Raw genomic sequence first — 22247 nt, forward strand, 5'->3', positions numbered from 1 at the left:
TCATCTCTTATAACAGCAAAAGGCATGCTAGGAACAGAAACACAATGAACTAATATTTCAACATTAATTGCACCAGGGCTACTTTAAACACAGGCATATTATATTCTTGCCACCAGCACAGAAAATCCATAAAGAGTAATATTTTTATTCCAGTAAATTAATTTTGCTCAACTGATTTGCTGCTAGTATTGAACATATCCATAAACATAGGTTCCAAGTTCACATTACCTGTGCACCTTCTCCATGGTACAAGCAGTTCACCACATTGTCCAGAAGATTGATATCCAGCTTCTGATTAAAATCCAGCAGCTGACGAGCTGCATGGTCCGCTAACATTGTCATAATTGCTGGCATAGATTACTGGGAAAAAAAAAAAAAAAAGATTTTTTTAATCAATAAAATTATTGTCAGATGTAATCACATAAAATGCTGCCACCAAAGCATCATTTAAGTGAGACAAACCTAGCAGTACTGAATGGCACAACATTCCTACCATTGCTAAGCAAGCACCAGCACAAACCTGTACTTAAAATTCATATAATACTACCTTAACCTAATTCTCAGGGTGCTCAGCAGGTACAACGCATAATGGCAGTTTAACTAACCAGTGAGCTATATAACCAAGCAAGCTAAGCAACTTTTTATTAAGTAAGCAGCAGCCCCTACTACAAGTATTCAGCCTCTGAATATGTGTAAATGAGTAAGTCTGATAGTATGTACTTCTAGCATCATTACAATCAAAACGCACCCTAGTGATCTCAGGAGAATTTTAAGCTCTCAAGAAAAATGTGCACATTTGCAAATCCAGTTCTGAAAGCTTTTCAACGAACAGTTACAGAAGTGGAGCATCACCTACATACTTGGTAAAAGTTAAAGAGATCATTTTTCATATACTTGGGAAAACAGCTCACAAATTACCTAAATAGAAGCAAGAAATTATGACTGAAATTAAGAAAGCTGTCTGCTTGAAGGCATTTAACATAAAGTGACAGCAAATTAAGCATACCACTTTAGAGCACCTAGTGGAATTCTACTGAAAATCCTGCTGCAGTTTTCAGGCCCTTAACACCCCCAACACAAGTACCAACTTCTCATCCCAGGCCTAGCAGCCCTGCATTATGAAAAGACAGTCAGGGCTATACACAATTGTGCATGCACACCAGCTTACTAGCTGGTGACTGGTAGAAAATGAAGGCACTCACAAACAGTAAGCAAGCAAGCCAAAGCCACAAAGCTGTGCATCAAAGTTATACACCACTCTGGCCTTTTCACATCACCATGCAGCAGCTGACCAACTGCACTGCTCTCCTCCCACAGTCACCAACAAATATAGCACTTTTTTCTACCCTCTTCCCTATATCAGCTCTCTCTCATTCACTCTCATTTTCAGTCTTCCATAGAACTACAAATTTCCTACTGAACTTGAGAAATATCCTCAAGTCTGGAGAACTGCAAGGTTACTCAGGAAGTTACATTTGATCCTGCAGCACATACAAATAGATACCATCTGAAACTCTTCTAGAAACAACCCCCACATGCACAAAACTCAACAGAAATCAAGACTCAGAACAACCCATGCTTTAGAGTAAAGTGGAAGTCAGTTCTACTCTTACTAAACAGCTTTACGTGTGAATAAGAATGAATGTTATCCCTTACTTAAATCTCATGCTTAAAAATAAAGAGCAAGAAAAACCTGTGACTCAACTCAGGTAACTCCTAAGTGAAAGTCTCACAGTAACACGCACATTGGGAAAATCTTCTGCTTACTATATACATTTTCAGGTATTATCAAACGGTTTTGTTCTGATAGACATGCAATAAAGTAAAAAAAAAAAAAAAAAAAAAAAGTTTTTGCTGTATTTTGCATTAAAAGAAGTCATGTAAATAGTACTACTGCACTACCATAGTAATTTTTAAGGGCTAGCATCATCATCCTATCGACCTTTTTACACCAAAAAACCCCCAAGAACATAAGGAAATAAAAATCAAGCAGGAACCAAAATTAATTGAACACTACATCTTCACTCAGCTCCAAAAGTTTCCAGAACTGTTAAGTATAGAAGCAAGCAGAGCAGCAGCAAAAGCTGATTTCCTTTTTCTAACTCATAAGGGTACTTAAAAATTTCACTTGGCAGAGTGGCAACAAGCAGCACTGGGAAGAAATCTAGCCCATTCACAGGCAATGCAGCTCAGGACATTAATACTGCTGCTAGACACACATGCTTCCTCATCCTCCGCAACTGCCCTCATGGCTGTGGCATGAGCAGGTGAAGCAGCTTTTGAACTACAAGACCATTTTACATTGGTGGTTCCTTGGACAGAGTCACACATTGTAGGTCAGGGCCTTTTTCAGCAGTTTTTACACAATTCCAAATGCTGTGAAGTACTGTGACAGTTTTCAGGTAACAGGAGATAGATTTGCAGAAGGTTTCTGCCTACATAGCAGGACCACTCCACAAGGCCAATACTAAGATAAGAACCAGTTACAACTAGTCCTTGGTACAGCTACCAGCAAAGTATCCCACAAAGGAACTTTCCTTCCCAAATAAGGTTAAAAAAAGACTACAGAGTTCAACTAAAGGACATATTAAGATTACTACCAGGGTTCCAGAAAGACCCCCCAGGACTTCTATCATCACAAAGGTCTGGTGTATGAGCAAGGAGGTGGAATCATATGTTGATGATTTTGGAAAAAGTACTGCATACGGATGAGTTCTCTGGGAAAAATCGTTACATATGTAATGCAAGTCATGTGTATAAGCTGAAGATCTTCTGAACCAGGTATGGGTACAGATGGAACAATCACCTGTGCACCTGCAGCACAATATAGAATACTGCTTCTTAACATCACATTGCTCTTAAGAAGTTTCACTCAGACAGCAGTTAGGCTGGTAACACTCAGAACCGAAAGGAACAGCCACGTGACAAGCAGACACTATTAAGCACATGAAGACAAAAAAGAAATATTTTGAACAGGGTCCTTTGCCACTCCCAGCGTTATTTTCACACTGACCTGCCTACTAGCAAACTGACTCAGAAATGGCGGCTTTGTGGTCACTATCAAAGGCGATTGACTCCAATTCCCGCTACCAACACTGGGCACACACCACGCACATTACAGCTTCCATTCACTGCTCTCCTGCACACTAATACTACCATACCTGAATATGATCAGCTTTAAATCTCTATTCTCACATCAACACTAATCAGTTCTTTAACATTAACAATAAATGAGGTAACAGAAACTAGAGAAAAAAATCTAAGCTACAACATGGCAAGAACATGACATCTACCGAAGGTCAAATGAACTGCATTTGTCAAAAACTTTAAACAGCTATCCCCATTCTCAACAACACGGGGGTCTTCAGCTCTACACAGCTGTACTCAATTCATTTAAATATTTCTCGGGAAGAACAAAGCACAATCATTCTACATCAAGAAGAGATGCCGAGGATTTACAGCGAGCTCTAAAGCACGGCTTCTACGTGACTACGCGAGGCTCACAGGGGCGGCTGTAGGAAACTCAAGGCGGGCACTCCACCCTGCCGCCCGTTCCAGAGAGCGCAAACCACTCCACCGCACAGCGCGGCAGGAGCTCACGGCCTCATACACGCGTGAGAACACGGAGCAGCCGTGCAGCACGGCGCCCGCCGGCAGCCCAACACCTTCCCGGGACGCGGCGCCCAGGCAGGGCAGAGGCCCGGCCTTGCGGAGCGCCGCGGCCCCTCCCTCCCTGCCCGCGTTCTATACGGGGCCCCCACGTGACGCGGGCGGACGTTTCAATACTGCTGCACAGACACACCAAAATATTTCTGGAAACTTCCACTCCTAATAATTCGCAGACTAAGGGCCCCACCGCTCCCCGCGCCCGCTCCCCGCCTGCCGGGCCCCTCAGGAGGCCCCCCAGCCCCGGCCCCGCCGCCTTTCCCGCGCCGCCCGCTCACCTTAGTGCTTCTGCGGCCTTTTGCTTCAGAAACTAAGGGGTGGGCGAATCAGGTTCCTAACCTCAAGGCAAAAATACAACAACGCAGAAAAAAATGAAAAGCCGCCCTCCCCTAAAAAAAAATAAATTAAAACCGAGGTAAGAGGAAGCTCCGCGCACCCAGCCCCCGCCAGCCGCCCCTCGCCGGCACCGTTCTGTCCCCACTCGGCCCGGCGCGGCCGCGACAGGGCTCGTCTCGGCCCCGACACGGCGGCACCCTGCCGGCCGCAATGCGCTCCTCGGGCCCGGCGCGCGCTCGCGGGGCGCCTCGCCGCCTCGGGGGAGGAGAGAGACGTGGGCTCGATGCGGCGCCGCAGCCTCCTGGCACCCCTCGGGGAACCTCTACCTTCTTTACGGCCGCGGCTGCGTGACGACTCGGCTGCGTTCCGCTTCGCTGGCTCTGGGCCCGGGCCCTCGCGGCCGCTCCTCCTGTGCCTGCCGCCCTTCCTTCGGCCTGGCGGGCCCTCAGTTCGGCCCCGTGCCCATCCCCCCCCCCCCCCACTCAGCGCTAAACTTCGGCCCCTCAGCTGCGCCGGCGGCTTCTCCCGCGAGCTCCCCCGTCAGCAAGAACCGCGACAGCGGCAGCGAGAGCAGCGGCGACTGAGCACGGCGCCTCTCCCCCTCCTAATGCCACAAGCTCGGAACCGGCTCAAACCGGTTCAGACTGGGAGATTCCATCTCGGTTTAGTTTTCAGCCCATGGCGCCGCGGAGCGTTTGGAAACCTCAGGCCCCCGCCCAGCGAGCGCTCTCATTGGTCCCGAGCGATGGCGCCTCGCTAGCGCCCTGCGCGATCATTGGGCGTACGGCACGTCACTTCGTCGAGCGCCGCGGAGGGTAGCGGGGAGCAATAGGCGGAGGAGGGAGGATTGGAGAGAGGGGATCCGCCTCCTCCCCGGCAGCGAGCGAGGAGCGCGAAGGGGAAGGCTGTTGCCCGCTGAGTGGCGGAGTCGAGCTATCACTCAGAGGCTGGCCCGCCTTCGAGTTCTCAAATGGCGGGCGTAGGTCCTGCTCCGTTTCTATTGGCTAGCACGTTGGTGCGGAGCGCGCGGCTTTAAGGCTCGTCTGTCGTCGCGCGCTGTGCTTTGGGTGCGTTGTGCTGCCGATGGCTGTTAGCGAAAACGGTGCTGATAGAACGGGGCGCCGGTGGCGATGCCGTGCTGTGCTGTGTTTGGCGAAGTGACTCAAGCTCGCGGGTGAGGCTGTGTCTCCGGCCGGCGGGAAGGGAAGGCTGTGGAGCCCGGGCTGCGTGGTGGAGGACTGAGCGCTGCTTTGTTTCCAGTAGGCCCATGTCTTGCGCCTTGAGCTGGGCTCAGCGGTGTGCCCAGCGCGGCATCCGCGTCGTTCCCACCCCTGTGATGCCGACCTGAAACGGAGACTGGAGAGTTGTGGTTTTTGGGAAGTTTTATATTGTCCTTAGCGGTCCTTAATGGTTATCCAGAGCATAAATGAGATATGGGTGATAAATTCTGGGATGGGTATAAATTGCTGAACTGTGTTCTTACACTGAAGTACTGCGACGTTTAAAATGAAGTGGTACTTAGAACATAATAGTCTAGATTAATGAAAAGAAACCCTGCAATTCCTGTGTTACAAGTTACAAAGCTGAAATGGAAGTTGAGAGACATAGTGAGATACGTATGCCTTTATTTACATGAAACCGTAATCAGAATGGAAACTGTGCAAGTCTTTTACCCTGTGAGTCCCTGACACATTGATTGTATAAGCCTCTCAGTTACTGTTTATTTTCTTATCTGGAGGCTTCGAGAAGTTTGTGGGCTTAACCCACTAGGAGAAGTTCTCTAAGCTTTACTTAAATAAAAAAAAAAACTGTAGAACTGAGTTGAGTATGGAAAGCAATGCATGGCCGTAGACATGCTGGGGATAATAATAATAGATGAGGTGACTACCTGTGAGACCCCATTGGTGGTGTGGAATGGCTTCAGAGTAATTCACACCAACATAAAATGAAGCATTCAGTAGCATTAGAATGATTAGTTGTTCAAGTTCCCCAAATCTTTTTTTTGCTGCTTAATTATCCTTTAACTGTTCCTGTTGGCAAAAGCATTTCAATATGTGTTGAAGCTAATGGATAATTCTAGCTTAATAAAATGTGCTTTTTTTTTTTTTGTAGACATATGTTGAAGTTTTATCAGAGAACGTTTTTGACTTTATAGCAACAATTTATTCTTTTCTGCACTGTAGGTCTGTATAACCAAGATGTTATAGTCACAATATAATTGTGTATAATCAATAGATATCAAGATGTTATAATTGCAATATAATCAAGAGAGTAAGACAAAGCAGACAACGATCACAAAAAGAGAATAAGTGGAAGAGCTTACCCTTTGGCTGAGCTCACCAGAAGATACCAAAGAGGGGATCTTAAGAAGAGATCCTTCCCCTCTGGTAGCCAGCTCTTAAATAGGTCCTCTTAAATATTGCCTTCACCTGTGCTCCTCTGGCTGACTCAAGGCTCACCTCAGGTGATCAATCAGAGGTTCAGGCCGTGACTCAACAGTTCCCATACAAGGTCATGGATATGCATATAATGTTATGAGTTCTTACTGCCATTGTCTTAAATCCTACCTTTAAATAAAGCTTCATGCATCTTTAAAAATCAACTAGCTTCTGTAAAAGTGTTTAAGAAGTTAGTAGGTGTAAGTGGAAGCTAATTCTTTCAATAGAGGGTCCTTTAATAGGTTTATACGTATTCGTGCTGGGAGCTTATTCTGTTACATTAAAGGAACTAAGTTACTATTTAAAGTAATATGTGAGATTATGAAATTGCAAGGTGTCTGCAATAGATCAGAATTGAATTTAAGAAACAGATATTCTCAGTAGGTTGTCTCATGGTGCACTTGTTTCTTGAACTAAGGCTGCTTTTGATACCACAGTACAGAAGAGGAGGACATTCACTGTGATTAATATTTGATATTCAGCAGTGACACGTTGTGTTTGCAGTCTGAAGAAGCATTTCCTCATCAGTGTCATTGCTGCAGAGAAGGCTTAGTTCTCAAAACTAAATCAATACATCCAAGTTTAGTCTACCTATGCCATACTCATCTTACCATTAGTATGAAGGAGCACTTTAGAAAAAAGAACTCAACAGATGTGAACTGTGCTGATGTTAATAAGTCACAAAAAGAAAACTCAGGTTTTTTTCCTGAAGCTTTCCACCATTAAAAGTAGTATGCATTCATCCATGAGGCTATTGATCTGTGTTCAAGAACTGTGTTTTTTCCTGTGACTTTAATTCATTCCTTCTCTGAAATTTGACACTTCAACATTGTTTATGTAGTAATTCCCAGTGGAGAAAATCAGTTGCATCTACTTATACTCTACTCATAACTTGTGATTTTCCGTTGCCTTACAAGTTGTAAAAGTGTCTTGAAGTAGTCCCAGCAGAAAGCTTCCTTGCCAGTCCTCCCTCCCCTACCCCAGTCTGAAATCTTTTTTTTTCTTTTTTTTTTTGGAGCTGAGTGGTTTGAAGTATTTAAGGATTTTGAAAAGTACACTATCAGCACTCAGTTTTTTAACCATGCATAAAAATTACTGCATCCAGTAACATTTGTCGTGATGATAGCAAAGTACATTGTTTATCTTGCCTTGTTTACTTTCCTCTGGTGGGTTGGCTTGTGTAGTAATTAACAAATCTGTAGTTCTTCCAGTGTGGCTTATGACAGGAAATGGCATTGTTATTGATGGTATTGAATTGGAAAAGTTTCATGTAAACAGGATGAATAGATCTAGGAAGTCCTTAATGGGTTAAAAACAGAGTTGTAATTCTGTAACTCAGAATTCTAGCTAGCCCTGGTGTTCAAAACAAACTGATGTAGGACACCAAAACGTTAGATATGTTGTTAACTCCTTTGGCTTGAGTTCACTTTTCTGTGTTTTCTTTTTGTTTGGATTTTTGTGCAGGAGAAGAGTTCAAAACCTTAAATTTTTTGTTAAATTGAATTTTCACTATTTCAATTTAAATTAGTTATTTTTGATGGAAGGTTAGATGGAGCTTTTCACACTTCCACCAACTATCTATAGAGCCCCCGAAAAAAATCAAAACAGTAAAAGTACGCTTTAAAAATATATATATGCTTATAAAAAATCATAACAGTAAAAAACACAGTGGGCCCCAGTTTGATGTGCTTGATTACGGGGCTAGTTTCTGCCTCTCCTCTTGTAGGAAGTTATCACTAACTTTGCTTATCTCAAATAACACTTCAGATGTTTTGGTAGAACTGGCCCTTATATCTTTATGCAAGCTGTGGCTTAACATGCTGTAGACAGAATACTTCTTATCTCTCTTCTGTTCTGCACAAAGTTTGCTGAAGGCTGGTTCATAAATGGAGTGCAATCTTAAAAAGCAGCCATTTTAGCAGGGCAAGTATACCTGGATCTCAATTTCTTTCTAACAAACAGTTAATGCAAGGTTACACCTTCTGTTTTTGTTGCCACTGATGTCTCCTTTATTACATGTTCAATCTAGAATTTAGGCCTTACTGAAGGCAGTAGGAAAATTTACCTTTGGTTTCAAGTCAGCAGTGTGCTCTGGTAGTGACAAAAGCTAGCTATGTGCTGGGCTTCATCAAGAACAGTACAAGAACGGTACATGAATTGATTATTCCCTTCTGTTTGCTACTCATTAGGCTGCATCTAGAACACAGTGTCTGGTTTTTTGGTTCTTCAGTACAAGAAAGATGTTGAAAATTCCATGCAAGTCCAGGGTGAAGGGAGGCTGAGAGGAGCAGGGCTTTTTCTGTTTGGAAAAGAGAATGGAGGTGCCACCTACTAGCAGCTCTCCAGTACCCACGATGATTTTTACAAAAAAGAGGCAAGTTCTTTATTTAGATGTAAAGTAGGAGAACAAGAGGTGAGAGGTGTAATTTTTGTTGGGAGGTTCCTGCTGGAAGAGAAGGCCTACTTTGCATTATAAAAATAAGCATAACAAAACAGTCATGTGATTTGAGAAAACTTTGTTCTATGTTAGTGTTTATAACTTTCTTTAATATTTTTGTATGGAAAAAAATGCTTCTTAATTATAGTCTGACAGTAGTTTAGCTCCTTGTGCAGTCAGCTGATTGCCTTCACTTTTTGGAAGGAGTAATGTAATTCACTCATAAGAAAAGCAGCAATATATTTATTAATATGAGCGATTTATCAAATTTTTGAAACTAAGCTACAGTTGATTATGTGACAATAGACTTGATTATAAAATATATGAAAGACTTTATGTACTACACAAAAACGGAGTCAGTGAAGTTACTAGGGAGGCCTTGTGGTTGAGTGATGGGGTTCAGAATGGAGTCCCCATACTACTTAGGTGGTAAGATGATTGACTCGTAGGCATATTACATAACTTCAGTTCTGAGCTAGATGTTAATTCCTCCAGAATCTGGCTTGACCAGACAGTGAATAGCACTGGATTTAGGCTGCAGTTAGATTAGTACTTGATCAGTTAGCCCTTTAGATGTTGAGCAAGATGCCATTTTCTCCAGCATCTAGCCTTGACTGGAAAGCAACCACTGTTATGGTTCCCACCCACTCAAGCAAGTCTGATGGTAAAATGGTTGGGCTGCAGAGAGGAGGATAAGGGGGAAAAGCAAGTTGACATCACTAATTTTTATTTTAATGCATCGTGTCTGGAATGTTTCATGGCCTTTGAAAGTAGTTTATGCTGTGATGATTAGCTGTCTTATACCCTGCTAGCATATGTTATATGATGTAAATGCTCCTCCAGAATTATTGCATTGATCTTTCATGAAGAATCAAATTGTTATTTTACAACCTTACAATTGAGTGCTGAGTTGATTATTCATGGGTTTGTGAATGTATGCCAGTTATCACTGCAAATCTCTGAGTAGGGGAAGAAATGCACAACACAGTAAGAATGGGGTTGCAAATCAAGAAGAGTAGTTTGTTTTCCTTTGCCAAAGGAAAACTGAAGTGTATTTTTAGCAGGGAAGTTGGACACAATGATCTCTTCCCAGAGGTCCTTTCCAACCCCTGCATTTCTGTGATTTTGTGATCTTTAGGGCCTTCACAGAGCTGCTTTCCTACCTTTTATGAGGATATCTTAACCTTCCACGAAAGCCAGCAGCCCACGCAGCGGGATGGGAGGGAATGGGAAGTGTACAGGCAGAAGTAAATTGGTTGTTTAGTCTATTTGTTTTTCACAAAGGTCCCATAGTCTGTGGCAGCTTGTGTATTTTGAATGTTTTATTAATCCCTATATGTGTTGTTCATGAGTAAAGGGATGATCTGTAGTCACAAAACAACGATGACGCTTTGATTGACAAGTAGTGGTCATTAGCTTATACCTTGAAGCTGGAGTGCTGTGTAGCACTCCTTGCTTTTATCTCTTTATGCAAGTCTTTTTTTTTTTAACTGTTGACAGTTTATTTGGGTTTTTGAGCTTTCTTCACATAAACATTCTCATCAGTTCAGTAAGTTAGCAGTTCAGCAGCGTTTTCGTCTTCTGAGGTCATCAGAAGCGCATCTTTTCTTATGTAATGCACTCACATTAGGTGATCTGTGCCTAAGAAAGATGATTTCTAAAAGGAATGAAAGTTATGTGAGTAGGAGAAAAACATCAAGTTAGTGTCATAATTCCTTTTCTTGGTGAAATATGATTAGTATAAACAGAAGGGAGAAAAAGGCAGTAAGTCAAAGTGAAAGCAGGTGCTGACTGAGGATGAAGCGTTCAGAGGAAATTGTCAGTTACAGATTTTCAAGAATGTCTGGGCAGTGCACAACAAACAATCCATTAACATAATACCAGTGTCACAGTAAACAGCTTCAGCCTCTGCCTCACTCTTCAGTAGAGGTCCTTTCTCTTTCATGGCCGGGAGATTAGTGCAGAGTTCTTGCATTACTATGCAGTGTCCCTTGTGAAGACTTCCAGCAGAAAGCAGGGAAGGATGTTGTAGTTTCCACTTTCTCATGCAGCTATCAACTTAGTTCTATAGTTTTCTGATGTAACAGAAGCAGAAAATGTGATTTAGTGATTACTGAATGTAGAGAACTTGTGCTGTCCTTACATGCTTCCTTTGTCAGAAATGGCAGAACTAATCCTGCCTAGCACATCCCTCTTCTCACTGAGCATCTGCTATTGTTTTTAATTGTTTTGGTCTTCTTTTCAAATAGATTCCATGTACCTATTTCAGTTACTTTTGGCATTTCACTGTCTAAATTAGGTCAAACTGAAGAATGAGAGAAGGGCCCCACCGCAAAAGATGAGAAAAAGGCTTCACAGGAACTGGGGATAGTTAAAGGTAGTTTACAGAAGTGAATATGTAGAGGTTGCTAGAAGAATGGGAATTGCAGACACTGGGACTGAGACAATGTGGGGGTTAGAGAACATAAAGATAAGAGTTTGAGAACAGCCTGAGGACCTCTGGCTGGGAGGTGATAAGATGTCCTCAGGGCAGGCTAGAACTGGATGGGGGCTGCCCCTCCCTCAGGGTCAGAAGTTTACAACAAGGAAGACTACAAGCCTTACCTAGAAAGGCTGCTGCTTCATCCCATGACCACCAGGAGGAGGCCCCCACAACTCACTGCACATGTGCGAGGGGGAGGGCCTGCATGCTAATGGATTCCCAGAAATGTAATGAATATGTATCCAATTTCCTGGAAACAATTGATTATGTATTTAGTTTGGCCTATATCTATAGCTCACTTTTTCCTCACAGCATGCAGGTTAGGCAGATCTATTCCCCTTGCACCCAGCATATGTGCACTGTTGAAATAAACATACCTGCTCTCATTCCTTAATCTGGCTATAGAGTTTGATTTCTGCACATCAGTTTGGCGACTCGGATGAGACAACCTCTGTTTGGCTGTGGGACCAGCTGAGAGGGGAGACATCATTGGTGTGCCCTGAGATTTCACAGGACTCTCCTTCCTCATCCAATCACTGCAGGAACAGACAAGGACCATTTGTTGGCGGGCCAGGTATGTGTACGGAAGAGGGGAATTTGTAAGTCATGAGGAGACTTCCTACGCAGGGTATGAAGGAGCGTGCATCGTGCGTGTACCCCCCCAAGGTATGTGAGCTCATGGGTTAGGTTGCCAGCTGGGGTAGGAAGACTCCTTGGGGAAGTTCCTACTAAGGGGACCTGTAAGTCGTATGCAAGGAAAGAGCAATAGCTCTCCCTTAGATGATCAGTGACAGTGGCTATCTTGTCAACTGATAATGTGGAAGTTATAGGTTGTATTATTGTGATCACCATCTGTACAGTGTGTTTGAGTAATTGCTATCAAAACACACAAAAGTAGTTCAGAGCTCTGATTTGGTAAAGTGTAAAGTCGGCATTGTGTGTGATTGCAAGTGAATGTCTTGAATACGAGACATTGTGGCACAGCTGCAGGGCGAGTGCAGAGTATAAGGGTGATCGTTGTCTGTCTGTATGTTTTTGTATGAATTTATGAATGGGAAAGACGAACCCATAGAGAGATTCCCACTCCATTTGGGAAATGAATGTCAACTTGTTTATGTAACACTGTGTTCTGCTTGCAAGGAGGTGTGTGAGGGAGGTGGGTCAATCAGTGCTGGTTCTATGGCGAGGTGTTTATAACCAAGCAATATAGATTTATTAGGGGGAAGTTATATGGTATTAAGGGTGTTTGTGGAAACTGAAGAACTGTGTGGTTTGATTTGTGGGTTTTGAAGGGAGTGGGACAAACTGTTTTGATGGTATAAGAAAGTATAATTGTTAATGGTATACAGAAGTAGAATTGAGGGTATGTGGATGTCTAACTGAGGGTACAAATAGTGGAATAGTGTACAAAGGAAAAAGGGTTAAAGAGAAAGTGAGTTTATCTGTGCTGGCATGAGAGCAATCCCCCCACCCCCTTCCCTCACTAGCAGAACTCTAGGAGTGACATACTGAGCCAGGATGGAGACTGCTGCTCCCATTGCTTGCAAGGAGGGGAGGTGGAGAGGATAGGGCACTGGACGTGAGAATGGCCTTCATCTGCAAAGATCTAAGAAACCCAAAATCCTAGTGTTAGCACTGGAAGCTTCTGGAGAGGAGGAGGTAAAATTGAAATATGATGTTAGTAGTTTAATGATGAGAGTTTGGAAACTGAAAAGTTCGGGAAGAACACAGACTGAGGAAGGCAAAGATGAGCAGGGTGTAACAGGGATGTCAGTACTGAAGAGAGGTGAGCGGTATGAAAGAAAAGAGAGAAAAAAACTGATTGAGAAACAGAGATAGTAAGGAAACTGGGAATAACAGCAGCTGTTACTTTTGCAGCACTAGAGCAGGGCCGTAGGACACAGAGATCCCCTCAGAGGAAGGTGGGAGGGCTGGAAGAGCCAAGAGAAGAGGGGGCTCCGCCCTACTGGAACAAACTGCAGTGTAATGGGACACTGGTGGAGAAATCCTACCAAGATGAGTGAGGGGGAACTGTTTCTGGTTGCAAAGCTGAAGGATGGGAACCTGGGAAGTTTACCATAGCAGATCCACTGATTAACTTGCAGCTAGGGGAGCAGGATAAAGAGGTTTATTTTCTGGTGGACACGGGTGCCTCTTACCACCCATAGATGATTTTGCAACAGTAGTAGGAGATGCTTACTTTTGGGGATCAATTAAATACAGGCTGAGAAAACATCTAGGAATATGTAAATTCTTGTACATGCCAGGTTACTCTGGCAAGAAATTGAATGAAACTGGAGTAAGGGTCAAATTGAGAATTGTAAGTCTGGTTTTAACGCAAACTGGTAGAAACAAGGTTGTACCCCAGAGGTTACAGAAATCTTAAATAAGGTGCGCTTAGGAGTGTGGGTATCAGGGATACCTGGCAGAGCCAAAAATGCAGCCCTAAACAGAAGTTCAGTTAAAAGCAAGAGTTAGCCTAGTCAGGGTAAAGCAGTGCCCTTTGAGGATATGTGATTGTAAAAGGATAAAAGAAATAGTAGATAATTTTTGGAGTTTGGATTACTAATTGAATATGAATCCCAATACAATACTCCAAACTTGCTGATGAAAAATTGGAAAGCAAGTGCTATAGTTTGGTACAAGATTTGAGGGCAAGTAATTGCATGCATGCACTCGGTGGAAAATTCATACACTATTAACTAGGTTAAGGAATGAGTAGGTGGAGTTTACCTTCTGGATTTGAAGGATGCCTTTTCTGACTGGTTTGGCCAAAGGAAGCCTAAAGTTGTTTACCTTTGAATAGGAAAACCCTGATATGGGGATTAAAAAAAAACCTGGACAGTGTTACCCAGGGTTGTGAGAACAGCTCAGTGATTTTTGAGAGCTGGTCAACTCGTGAACCTGAGACTTGGGTTCCTCCATCCCAGGATGGAACTTTACTGCAAGGATGTGGATGCCACGGAAACATAAGAGGACTGTGTACAATGGACTGTGAGTTTACTGAATTTCTTGGTTTAAATGATTATCAAGTTTCTGAACAGAAAGCACTAATAACTCAGCAGCAAGTGACGTATGTGGGTAAGAGATTACAGCTGGACTTCAAACCTTAACGACTGTCAGGAAAGAAGCCATCTGCCAACCCCCTGAGCCACAGACTGCCAAGGAACTCCATACATTCCCAGGAATGACACGTGGTGCTGACTGTGGATACACAGCTATGGACTGTTGGTAAAAACAAAATATTCTATGAAATGGGGAAGCAAGGAGGCCATTCCCTCAGTTGAAACAACAACTCATGAAGGCCCTCTGCTTTGGGACTAACAGACATGACTAAACCGTTCTGCCCTCGCATGGAAAACAAGGAATAGCGCTGGGAGTTCTTGCCCAGAGCCTTGGACCCTATCAAAGGGGCAGTGGCATACTTCTGCAAACAGCTTGATAAAGTAAGGGATGGCCAGGGTGCATGAGGGCAGTAGCTGCACTATTGCTCAATATTCAAGAAGCCAGTAAAGTTATGCTAGGCCCAAGAATAACAGTTTTAATATCTTATTCCATGTCTACTGTATTGGAGGTAAAAGAGGGGCATTGGCTTTCACCTCATTGGTTCCTGAAATACCAGGCCATCCTGGTAGAGCAGGATGATGTAGAAATAATTGTAACTAATGCTGTCAACCCAGTATCTTTTCTTAGTGGAACTCCTAGAGAACCAGTATTTCATGACTGCTTTGAAACAACTGAAGCTGCATATTCCGGCTGGTCAGATATGAAGGATGAGCCCTTAGAAGATGCAGAAGCCACCTGGTTTACTGACAGTAGCAGTTTTGTGAAATAAGGAAACGGTAAGGCAGGACATGCAGTAACTGCTACTGACAAGGTAATCGAAGCACAGCCATTATCTGTGGGGACTTCCCTCAGAAGGCTGAAATAACTGCCTTGACAAGAGCCTTAATTATATAGACAGATGCTAATTATGTATTTGGGATGCTACACACTCTTAGTGCAATCTGAAAAGAGCAAGGATTGCTCACATAAGGAAAACATCATGATGTAAATCTACCAAAGTGTGTGGCTATTATATATTGTGAAGGACATCAGGAAGGTAACACTGTACAGGAAACTGGAAATAAGAAGATGGATCAGGTGGCAAAGCAGGTAGTTGAAGAAGGCTTTAATTCCAGATAGTAAGCTTAAGATCTCTGAATCTGAGTCAAACCTGTAAAAATATTCTAATGAGGTTAGGAATGTATGATATAGAAGGGAAGAAAGCAAGCTGATAGATGGGTGCATGCCCAGATGGACACATTGTTATGCCCTTCAGTATTTTACAAAAATTAGTTCTAGGGAAAGATAAGAAAATCTATCAGTAAACAGACACTACAAAGTACAATCCTAGTACCAGGAATAGGGTACAAGTGGGCCTATTGGGAAAGGGGGCCTTCCAGGGCAACAATGCAAATTGATTTCTTGGAGCTCCCAAGAAAAGGGGTGTTGCTGTATGTTGGTACTAACTGATATCTTTTTACAGTGGCCAGAAGCATTCCCTTGTAGAACTAATAAGGCATGTGGGGTAACTAAAGTATTTTTACAAGAGGTTATTCCAAGATGCTGAGAAACTACTTGGTCTGTCAAGTGCACTGTCAGAAGTTAAACTCATACAGAAAAGATAAGTCGGTTACTAATTTGCTTTATCTCAGTATACACAGGGTGGTGTTTGTGGCAAAGTAATATTGTGTGCTGTTACATTTTGTATTTTGCTTGCAATAGTACTATCTTTTGTGTTGTTGTGGGTAGTAATGTTGTACCTCTGTTTTATTTATTTGTTATTGTTAAATGTATGATTGTCACTCTTCTCCCTTCTATTTGGATCAGTGTTACATTGTCATGCTTAATAGTGGCCACTATTAAAGAAAGTAATAAAACTCTCATTAGTGGGAACAAATATCATAATGGAAATAATATAGTAAGCAAGTGTCATTTGAGTAAAGGTTTCTGGTGGCTGTGTGGAAATGGGAGAGCTTGAAAATCAGTGTCAATAAATTGGAAAGGGTATTGCATAGGAGGATATTTAGCACCTCCTACAAGCGTCCATCCAAAAGAACTCCCACCAGGCATAGTGAGAACTGTGTGGAGCTACTATCAAAATCCCAGGAGGGTTAAAAGGGTAAATAAACTACTGGTAAGGTACAATACAGGATACCATATCTTTGTGAGAGCCCTTATCCCAGTCTTAGGAGTAACTCAGCTGGAAAAGGCTGTGAATATTGTGAATATCTCTGCAACTCTAGAAATAGTAGAAAGTGCCACAACAGATGCATTACCAGCAATCCAAGAGGAGGTAACCTTTTTATCCAAAGTGGTATTTCAGAATAGGATGACATTAGACCTGTTCACAACTAAACAAGTAGGGGGCTCCACCCCTACTGGTTGCACGGCTGAATTGCCTTCACCTGTGCTCCCAGGGCTGACCCTGTCCTTTCCCCAGGTGATCAATCAGTGGTTCAGGCTGTGACTCAGCAGTTCCCATGCAACGTATATTTCTGCATTATTGCGACTGCCTCATCCCATGGTGGTCATGGAAACATAGAATAGTTTGTGTTGGAAATGACCCTTAAGGTCATCTAGTTGCAACCCTCCTGCTGTTGGCCTGGACAGCTCCCTCTAGACCAGATTGCTCGCAGCCCCATCCAGCCTGGCCTTGGACGCCTCCAGCCTTGGAAGGGGCATCCGTGACCAGACTGGGCATCCTGTTTCAGTGTCTGGCCACCCTCACAGTCAAGAATTTCTTTCTAGTATCCAGTCTAAATGTATCCTTTTCCAGTTGAAAGCCGTTAGCTTCTTATGCTGTTGCTACTTGCCCTTACAAAAAATCTTACCCCAGTTTTCATTGTAGGCCCCCTTGAGGTACGCTCTAAGATCCCCTAAAGCCTTCTTTTCTCCAGGCTGAAGCGCCCCAGCTGGGAGGTGCTCCAGCCTCTGATTATCTTTGTGGCCCTTCTCTGGACCCACTCCAACAACTCCATGTTCTTCTTGTGTTGGGGGCTCCGTAACAGGGCACAGTACTTCAGATGGGGTCTCACGAGAGCAGAGTAGAGAGGCAGAACCACCTCCCTTGACCTGCTGGTCTCATTTCTCTTGACGCAGCCCAGGATGCAGCTGGCCTTCTGGGCTGCAGGTACACGTTGCTGGCTCATGCTGAATCTCTGATCAACTGACACTCCCAAATCCTTCTCCTCAGGGCTGCTCCCAAGCCATTCTCTGCCCAACCTGTATCTGTGCTTGGGATTGCCCTGACCCAGGTGCAGGACCTTGCACTTGGCCTTGCTGAACTTCATGAGGTTGGCACGAGCCCAGCTCTCAAGCCTGTGCATGTCCTTCTGGATATCATCCCTTCCTTCCAGCTTGTCAGCTGTACCACTCAGCTTGGTGTTGCATGCAGACTTGTTGTTGAGGATGCACTTGATCCCACTGGACTTCTTCAAAAAAAAAAATGCTGTTGGCATTGTCTTTTGTAAAGAAGCAAGGATTTGTAGGTATTCAGAAGTTGTGTTCTGGTCACAGGCGCTTTGATTAATACAGTTTGGATTGTTTTGGGAACTTGGGAGTGCTTCATTTATTTTATTTTATTTTTTTTTATAGTATGTGCAATGAGTTCTCTCAGATATTTCAACTGTGTCAGTTCGTGATGGTAAGTATTAGTTTTTTTTTAACCTCTTCCACGCTACCTCCTCCCAGTTATGCCTTAGTAATATTCACTGATGTGTTCCCACAGGAAAACTCCCAAAATGCTCCTTTAGTTCATGCGACTTTGGAAACTTTGCTACGGTTTCTGAACTGGATTCCCCTGGGATATATATTTGAGACTAAGTTAATCAGCACACTAATATACAAGGTATGCATGTAATTACTGACAGCTTTTCAGTTTAAAAGTTGCAAAATGTGTATCATATAACACCTTTGTAAAACGCTTTCTTTTCTTTTCTCAATGGTTCTCAAGTGTTCCCATATCCCATAAGCTTTCTGTCAGCTCCTTATCTGTGCCCAAGTGGAGCTCCATGGATTCCAGGTGGTCAGTGATGTAGAGCACAACACCTCTTCCCCTCCCAGTTTTTCCTGAGGAGTTTATATCCATCTATTCCTACATTCCAGTCATGAGAGACATCCCATCACGTCTCAGTGATGCTGATGTCATCGTAGCCCTTTAGGCACCAAATGCCTGCTTGTTCCCTGTGTTCCATGCATTGGTGTAGACACTTGAGTTGGGCTCCCATTGAGGCTGATATTCCAATTACAGTTCCTTTACCCTGTAAGTTAGGTCCTGTTTTACTGGCCTTTGATCCTACTCTTTGCACTCTACCACTTCCTGAAGGGAGGTTGTGGTGAAGAGGGATTTGGCCTCTTTTCCCAGGCAACAAGCAGGACATGGGGTAATGGCCACAAGTTGTATCAGAGGAGGTTTAGGTTGGACATAAGGAAGAAATATTTCTCTCAGAGAGTGGTCAGGCACTGGAATGGCCTGCCCAGAGAGGTGGTGGAGTCGCTGTCCCTGCCAGTGTTCAAGAGGCGTCTGGACGACATGCTGTGTGATATGGTTTAGTGCTTGTGGTGGCAATGGTGATGAGGTGAGTTAGACTCAATGATCTTATAGGTCGCTTCTAACTTTGTGATTCTACTCCAGGCCCAGGGCATCCATTACCATTGTCAGCCTCAAAGTGCAATGACTTAGAATCTCTACTCCCAGCAATTCTAGTTTAAAACCCCTCTGATTAAATTGGAATGTTTGCTGCCAAAAATGGTCTTCCCTTGTCTGACAGATGAACCCTATCCTACTCCAGAAAACCAGATTTCCTCCAAGTGAGTTCCTTGACATGAGTAGCCAAAGCCATGTTCTCAACACCACTCCCTTATCCGTTTATTGATTTTGTTAATTGCCTGTCCTTTCCCATTTCCCTAACCTGGCAGATTGATGAGAAGACTACCTGTGCTCCCAAATTCTTCAGTGTTGCTCCCAGCTGCTTCTAGTCCTTGATATCTTCAGGTTGCTGGTAGCTGTGTTGCTGGTGCCTCCATGAAACAGTAGCAGGGGATAGCAATCTGTGTGACATGCAAACTCTGGCAGCAGACCTCTCTAGATTGCAGGTCAGAGTGACAAACTGCTGCTTCTGTACCCCTCAGAAGAAAATCATCCACTACTTTCACCCATTGCTTTTTCTTAGTTGCAGTAGTTGTTATGCAACAGGGTGCAGGTCTGGCTGCCTTGCATAGTTCAGATGACTTACCTGCTACCTGTTTCTTTTTCCTTCTCAGGCTGGAGAACTGCAGAGGCACCTTTTAGAGTGCCTAACTCCTGCAGAGGCTTAGAGGCGGGCTTTTTCCTCTAACAAGAGGAAATTTTTTCTCATGGCAGCTTGCCATTTCTCATCCCTGTTTGTCTCCGCTCCAACTGGATACACTAGTGGGGAAGTTTAGGGCTATTCGGGCCCATACTGTGTATTTAATGCAGATTGCACATAAATCTGGCTGACCGTCTGTATCCCTACCTCCCAGATAGCACACAGCCTGTCTCCTTGATGTCAGTCAGCTGTTGCAGAAAGTCTTCCACCTGGGCACATCTTACACAGGCAAGTTTGCCACTCACTTCTGCTGCAGGTGAAAGGTGCAGGCACTTCCCACATACCATGGCCTGCACAGATGCTTCTTCCTTTAGAAGCTAAGTCTGAGTGGAGGTACTGATGATGACTGGGGTAGGTGGTGCACACTCCCCTGCCAGAGCTGCAGCCTTAGCTTGGCATTGTAAATGCACCATTCTGCTTTGAAGGTCACTTGGAATGAGTGCCCCCTCACTTCTGAAGCTGGTAAAACTGTGGTGCCCTGCCATGCAAGGTGCTGCTCCACACACACACGGGTGACAGCCATGCTCTGTTTGCCAACCCTGTACTTTGTGGGCAGCAACTTGTCACTGCTTTTCCCAAGGAAAAGAACATGGCCTCTGTTGCCTTGCCAACACCCACTTCTGTTATGAGAGCTGCACACTGCTGGAGGGTCCTTCTACTGTCTTGGTGTTTCCCTGACAAAGGAAACCTGCAGGCCTCCTCCTACCTTGAGATCAGTTGCTCTGGTTCTGGCTGGGCCAGCTTTGAAGCAGCTGCTCTTGATGACTGGTGGTTCTGGGCTTCAGCCATATAATTTTCCTGCCTTTGCCCTGGCAACACCAGTGCCATGTCAGCCTCTCTTGTGAGAACTGCCCATTGCTGGAGGGTCCCTCCATTGCCTTGGCATCGCTGTTGTTTCATGTACGCATTAAGCTGTCACTGAAACCTAATGTGACAAAATGATTTGTTTTAACCTGGATAGTGATTGCTGTGGCTGTAATAATACTTTCTGATAGGAATGGCTATGTAGCTAGAATAGGTGGGAAAGGGGAATGCCAGTATCTTTTAGCAGCAGTATTTGTATTCGTAATTCTTATTATAATTGAAGGCACTACCAGAACCTGGAACCTCAAGGCACAATGCGTCCCCACACAGCCCAAGTCAAGTGCTATTCCTAAAAAGCTTACCAAGTAGGTGAAAAAATAATGTTTGAAACAAGTCTCACAAAATTTATACAGAGTGAGAGTCTGAGGACTTTGAGGAGTATGCGGACTTTGCTCTTGTTTGCAGAAGAAATACTTTTCACCTGAAACTGAAGTCAAACAGTCACTACAAACCACTGTCACAGCATGATGTAAAATGCTTTCTGAGGCAGACAAATTAGCATATATTAGAGGAGACTGTAAGGTTCTAAAGAATCAGGTTTTATGGATTTATTCTGTTTTGGTTTTTTTGTGTGTGTGGGAAGCAGGGACAGGAAGAGAGGCAGGTTTGAGGTGCAGATGGGGACACAGCTGGAGATTGTAGCCAGTATTTGTTAACTGAGTTACTAAATTTTGTTTGTCTCTGTTGGCAAGAGTTATTAAAGTACTTGATTATGGCATTTGTTTCCCTTCTTTGTCAAGAGAAAAAACCCCTAGTTAAATCACTCTTCGAAGAGTAGTCACTGAACCAGGGAAGCTAACTTCAACAGCAGTTAATGTTGTGTGTTTTGTCCCTTCAAGGTAAATTTAGGGACCTTGATAAGTCCTGGGAACTTGCTGCTGATCAATTTGCAAAGCCAATTTGCAATATTTCTGTCACAATCCTGGGACAAGGAACCTCTAAAGTATTTTCAAAGACCCGTACCTGTAGTCAAATGGAATAACTATTGCTTTAAGTAGTGATTCAGTTCTGTCAGCAGTTTACAGCCTAGTTCTGCCTGGCTCCATGACTAGCAGGGCAAGGGGACCCACAGAGCTATGGCTGGGGAAAAGATAGGGAGATGGGCCTGAAAACAAAACCAGCAGAATGATCTGAGGAAAAACAAAACTGATTTAGTAAGATATTGGAATGCAAGATAATACGCTATAGTACAATATAATTAGAATTGAAGCTAACAAATAAAATGAGAGTGTCCAAAAACCAAAGACCTTACTCTAATGCTGAGTCAAGACATCTGGCCAGGCCAAGCAGGAGGGGAAAGGGGGATGTCTCGTGATATGAGAATAGTTTTGTCTTTCTCTCTGAACAGAAAAAAAAAAACAACCAGATACCCGGAATTATCCACAGTCCACAGAATTGGAGTATTAACTCTTTAACTCCCAGAGTACAACATCATGCTATGATGTGGAATACCAATAACAAAAACCATAAAACTATGACAAGTTCGTATTTCCTTTGTTAATATAGATAATTTTACATGGAGAGTGATATTTATGTTCCACTAATAGAAAACTTTCCACCAAATGTTAATGTAGAGCATTTTTGTAGTTTGGAGGGACACTCCCATATACAAGAAGGGGAGCAGGGAGGAC

The 22247-nt window shown here is 43.6% G+C and overlaps 1 protein-coding gene and 1 long non-coding RNA gene across 5 annotated transcripts in view; one reads left to right on the top strand and one right to left on the bottom strand.

Annotated features, from left to right (window-relative positions):
• XPO1 (exportin 1) overlaps nucleotides 1–4471 on the bottom strand; it is a 37041-nt gene extending 32570 nt beyond the window's left edge. The window contains exons 1-3 of one of the 2 annotated variants that reach the window (XM_052690239.1): nucleotides 4329–4471; nucleotides 3945–4055; nucleotides 229–360 (exon numbers count right to left, since the gene is read on the bottom strand). In XM_052690239.1, coding sequence (XP_052546199.1) covers nucleotides 229–354 — 126 coding nt within the window. In that variant the 5' untranslated portion in view covers nucleotides 355–360; nucleotides 3945–4055; nucleotides 4329–4471. The remainder of the gene's footprint in view (nucleotides 1–228; nucleotides 361–3944; nucleotides 4056–4328) is intronic. The other variant, XM_052690250.1, reaches the window with a different exon arrangement.
• A 231-nt stretch (nucleotides 4472–4702) lies between these two features.
• On the top strand, nucleotides 4703–22206 carry LOC128084332 (uncharacterized). 3 transcript variants are annotated; one of them, XR_008208476.1, is made up of 6 exons: nucleotides 4703–5069; nucleotides 5263–6185; nucleotides 6514–11933; nucleotides 17999–18047; nucleotides 18132–18251; nucleotides 19667–22206. It is a non-coding gene; the product is annotated as an uncharacterized LOC128084332 (long non-coding RNA). The 3 variants fall into 3 exon arrangements; XR_008208475.1 differs by lacking the exon at nucleotides 4703–5069 and having other exon boundaries at nucleotides 5076–6185; XR_008208477.1 differs by lacking the exons at nucleotides 4703–5069; nucleotides 5263–6185; nucleotides 6514–11933 and adding an exon at nucleotides 11944–15201.
• The last annotated feature ends 41 nt before the right edge of the window (nucleotides 22207–22247 follow it).

Source organism: Tympanuchus pallidicinctus, unplaced genomic scaffold, assembly GCF_026119805.1.
Source record: "Tympanuchus pallidicinctus isolate F22 unplaced genomic scaffold, pur_lepc_1.0 scaffold1, whole genome shotgun sequence".
NCBI classification, from domain to species: Eukaryota; Metazoa; Chordata; class Aves; order Galliformes; family Phasianidae; genus Tympanuchus; species Tympanuchus pallidicinctus.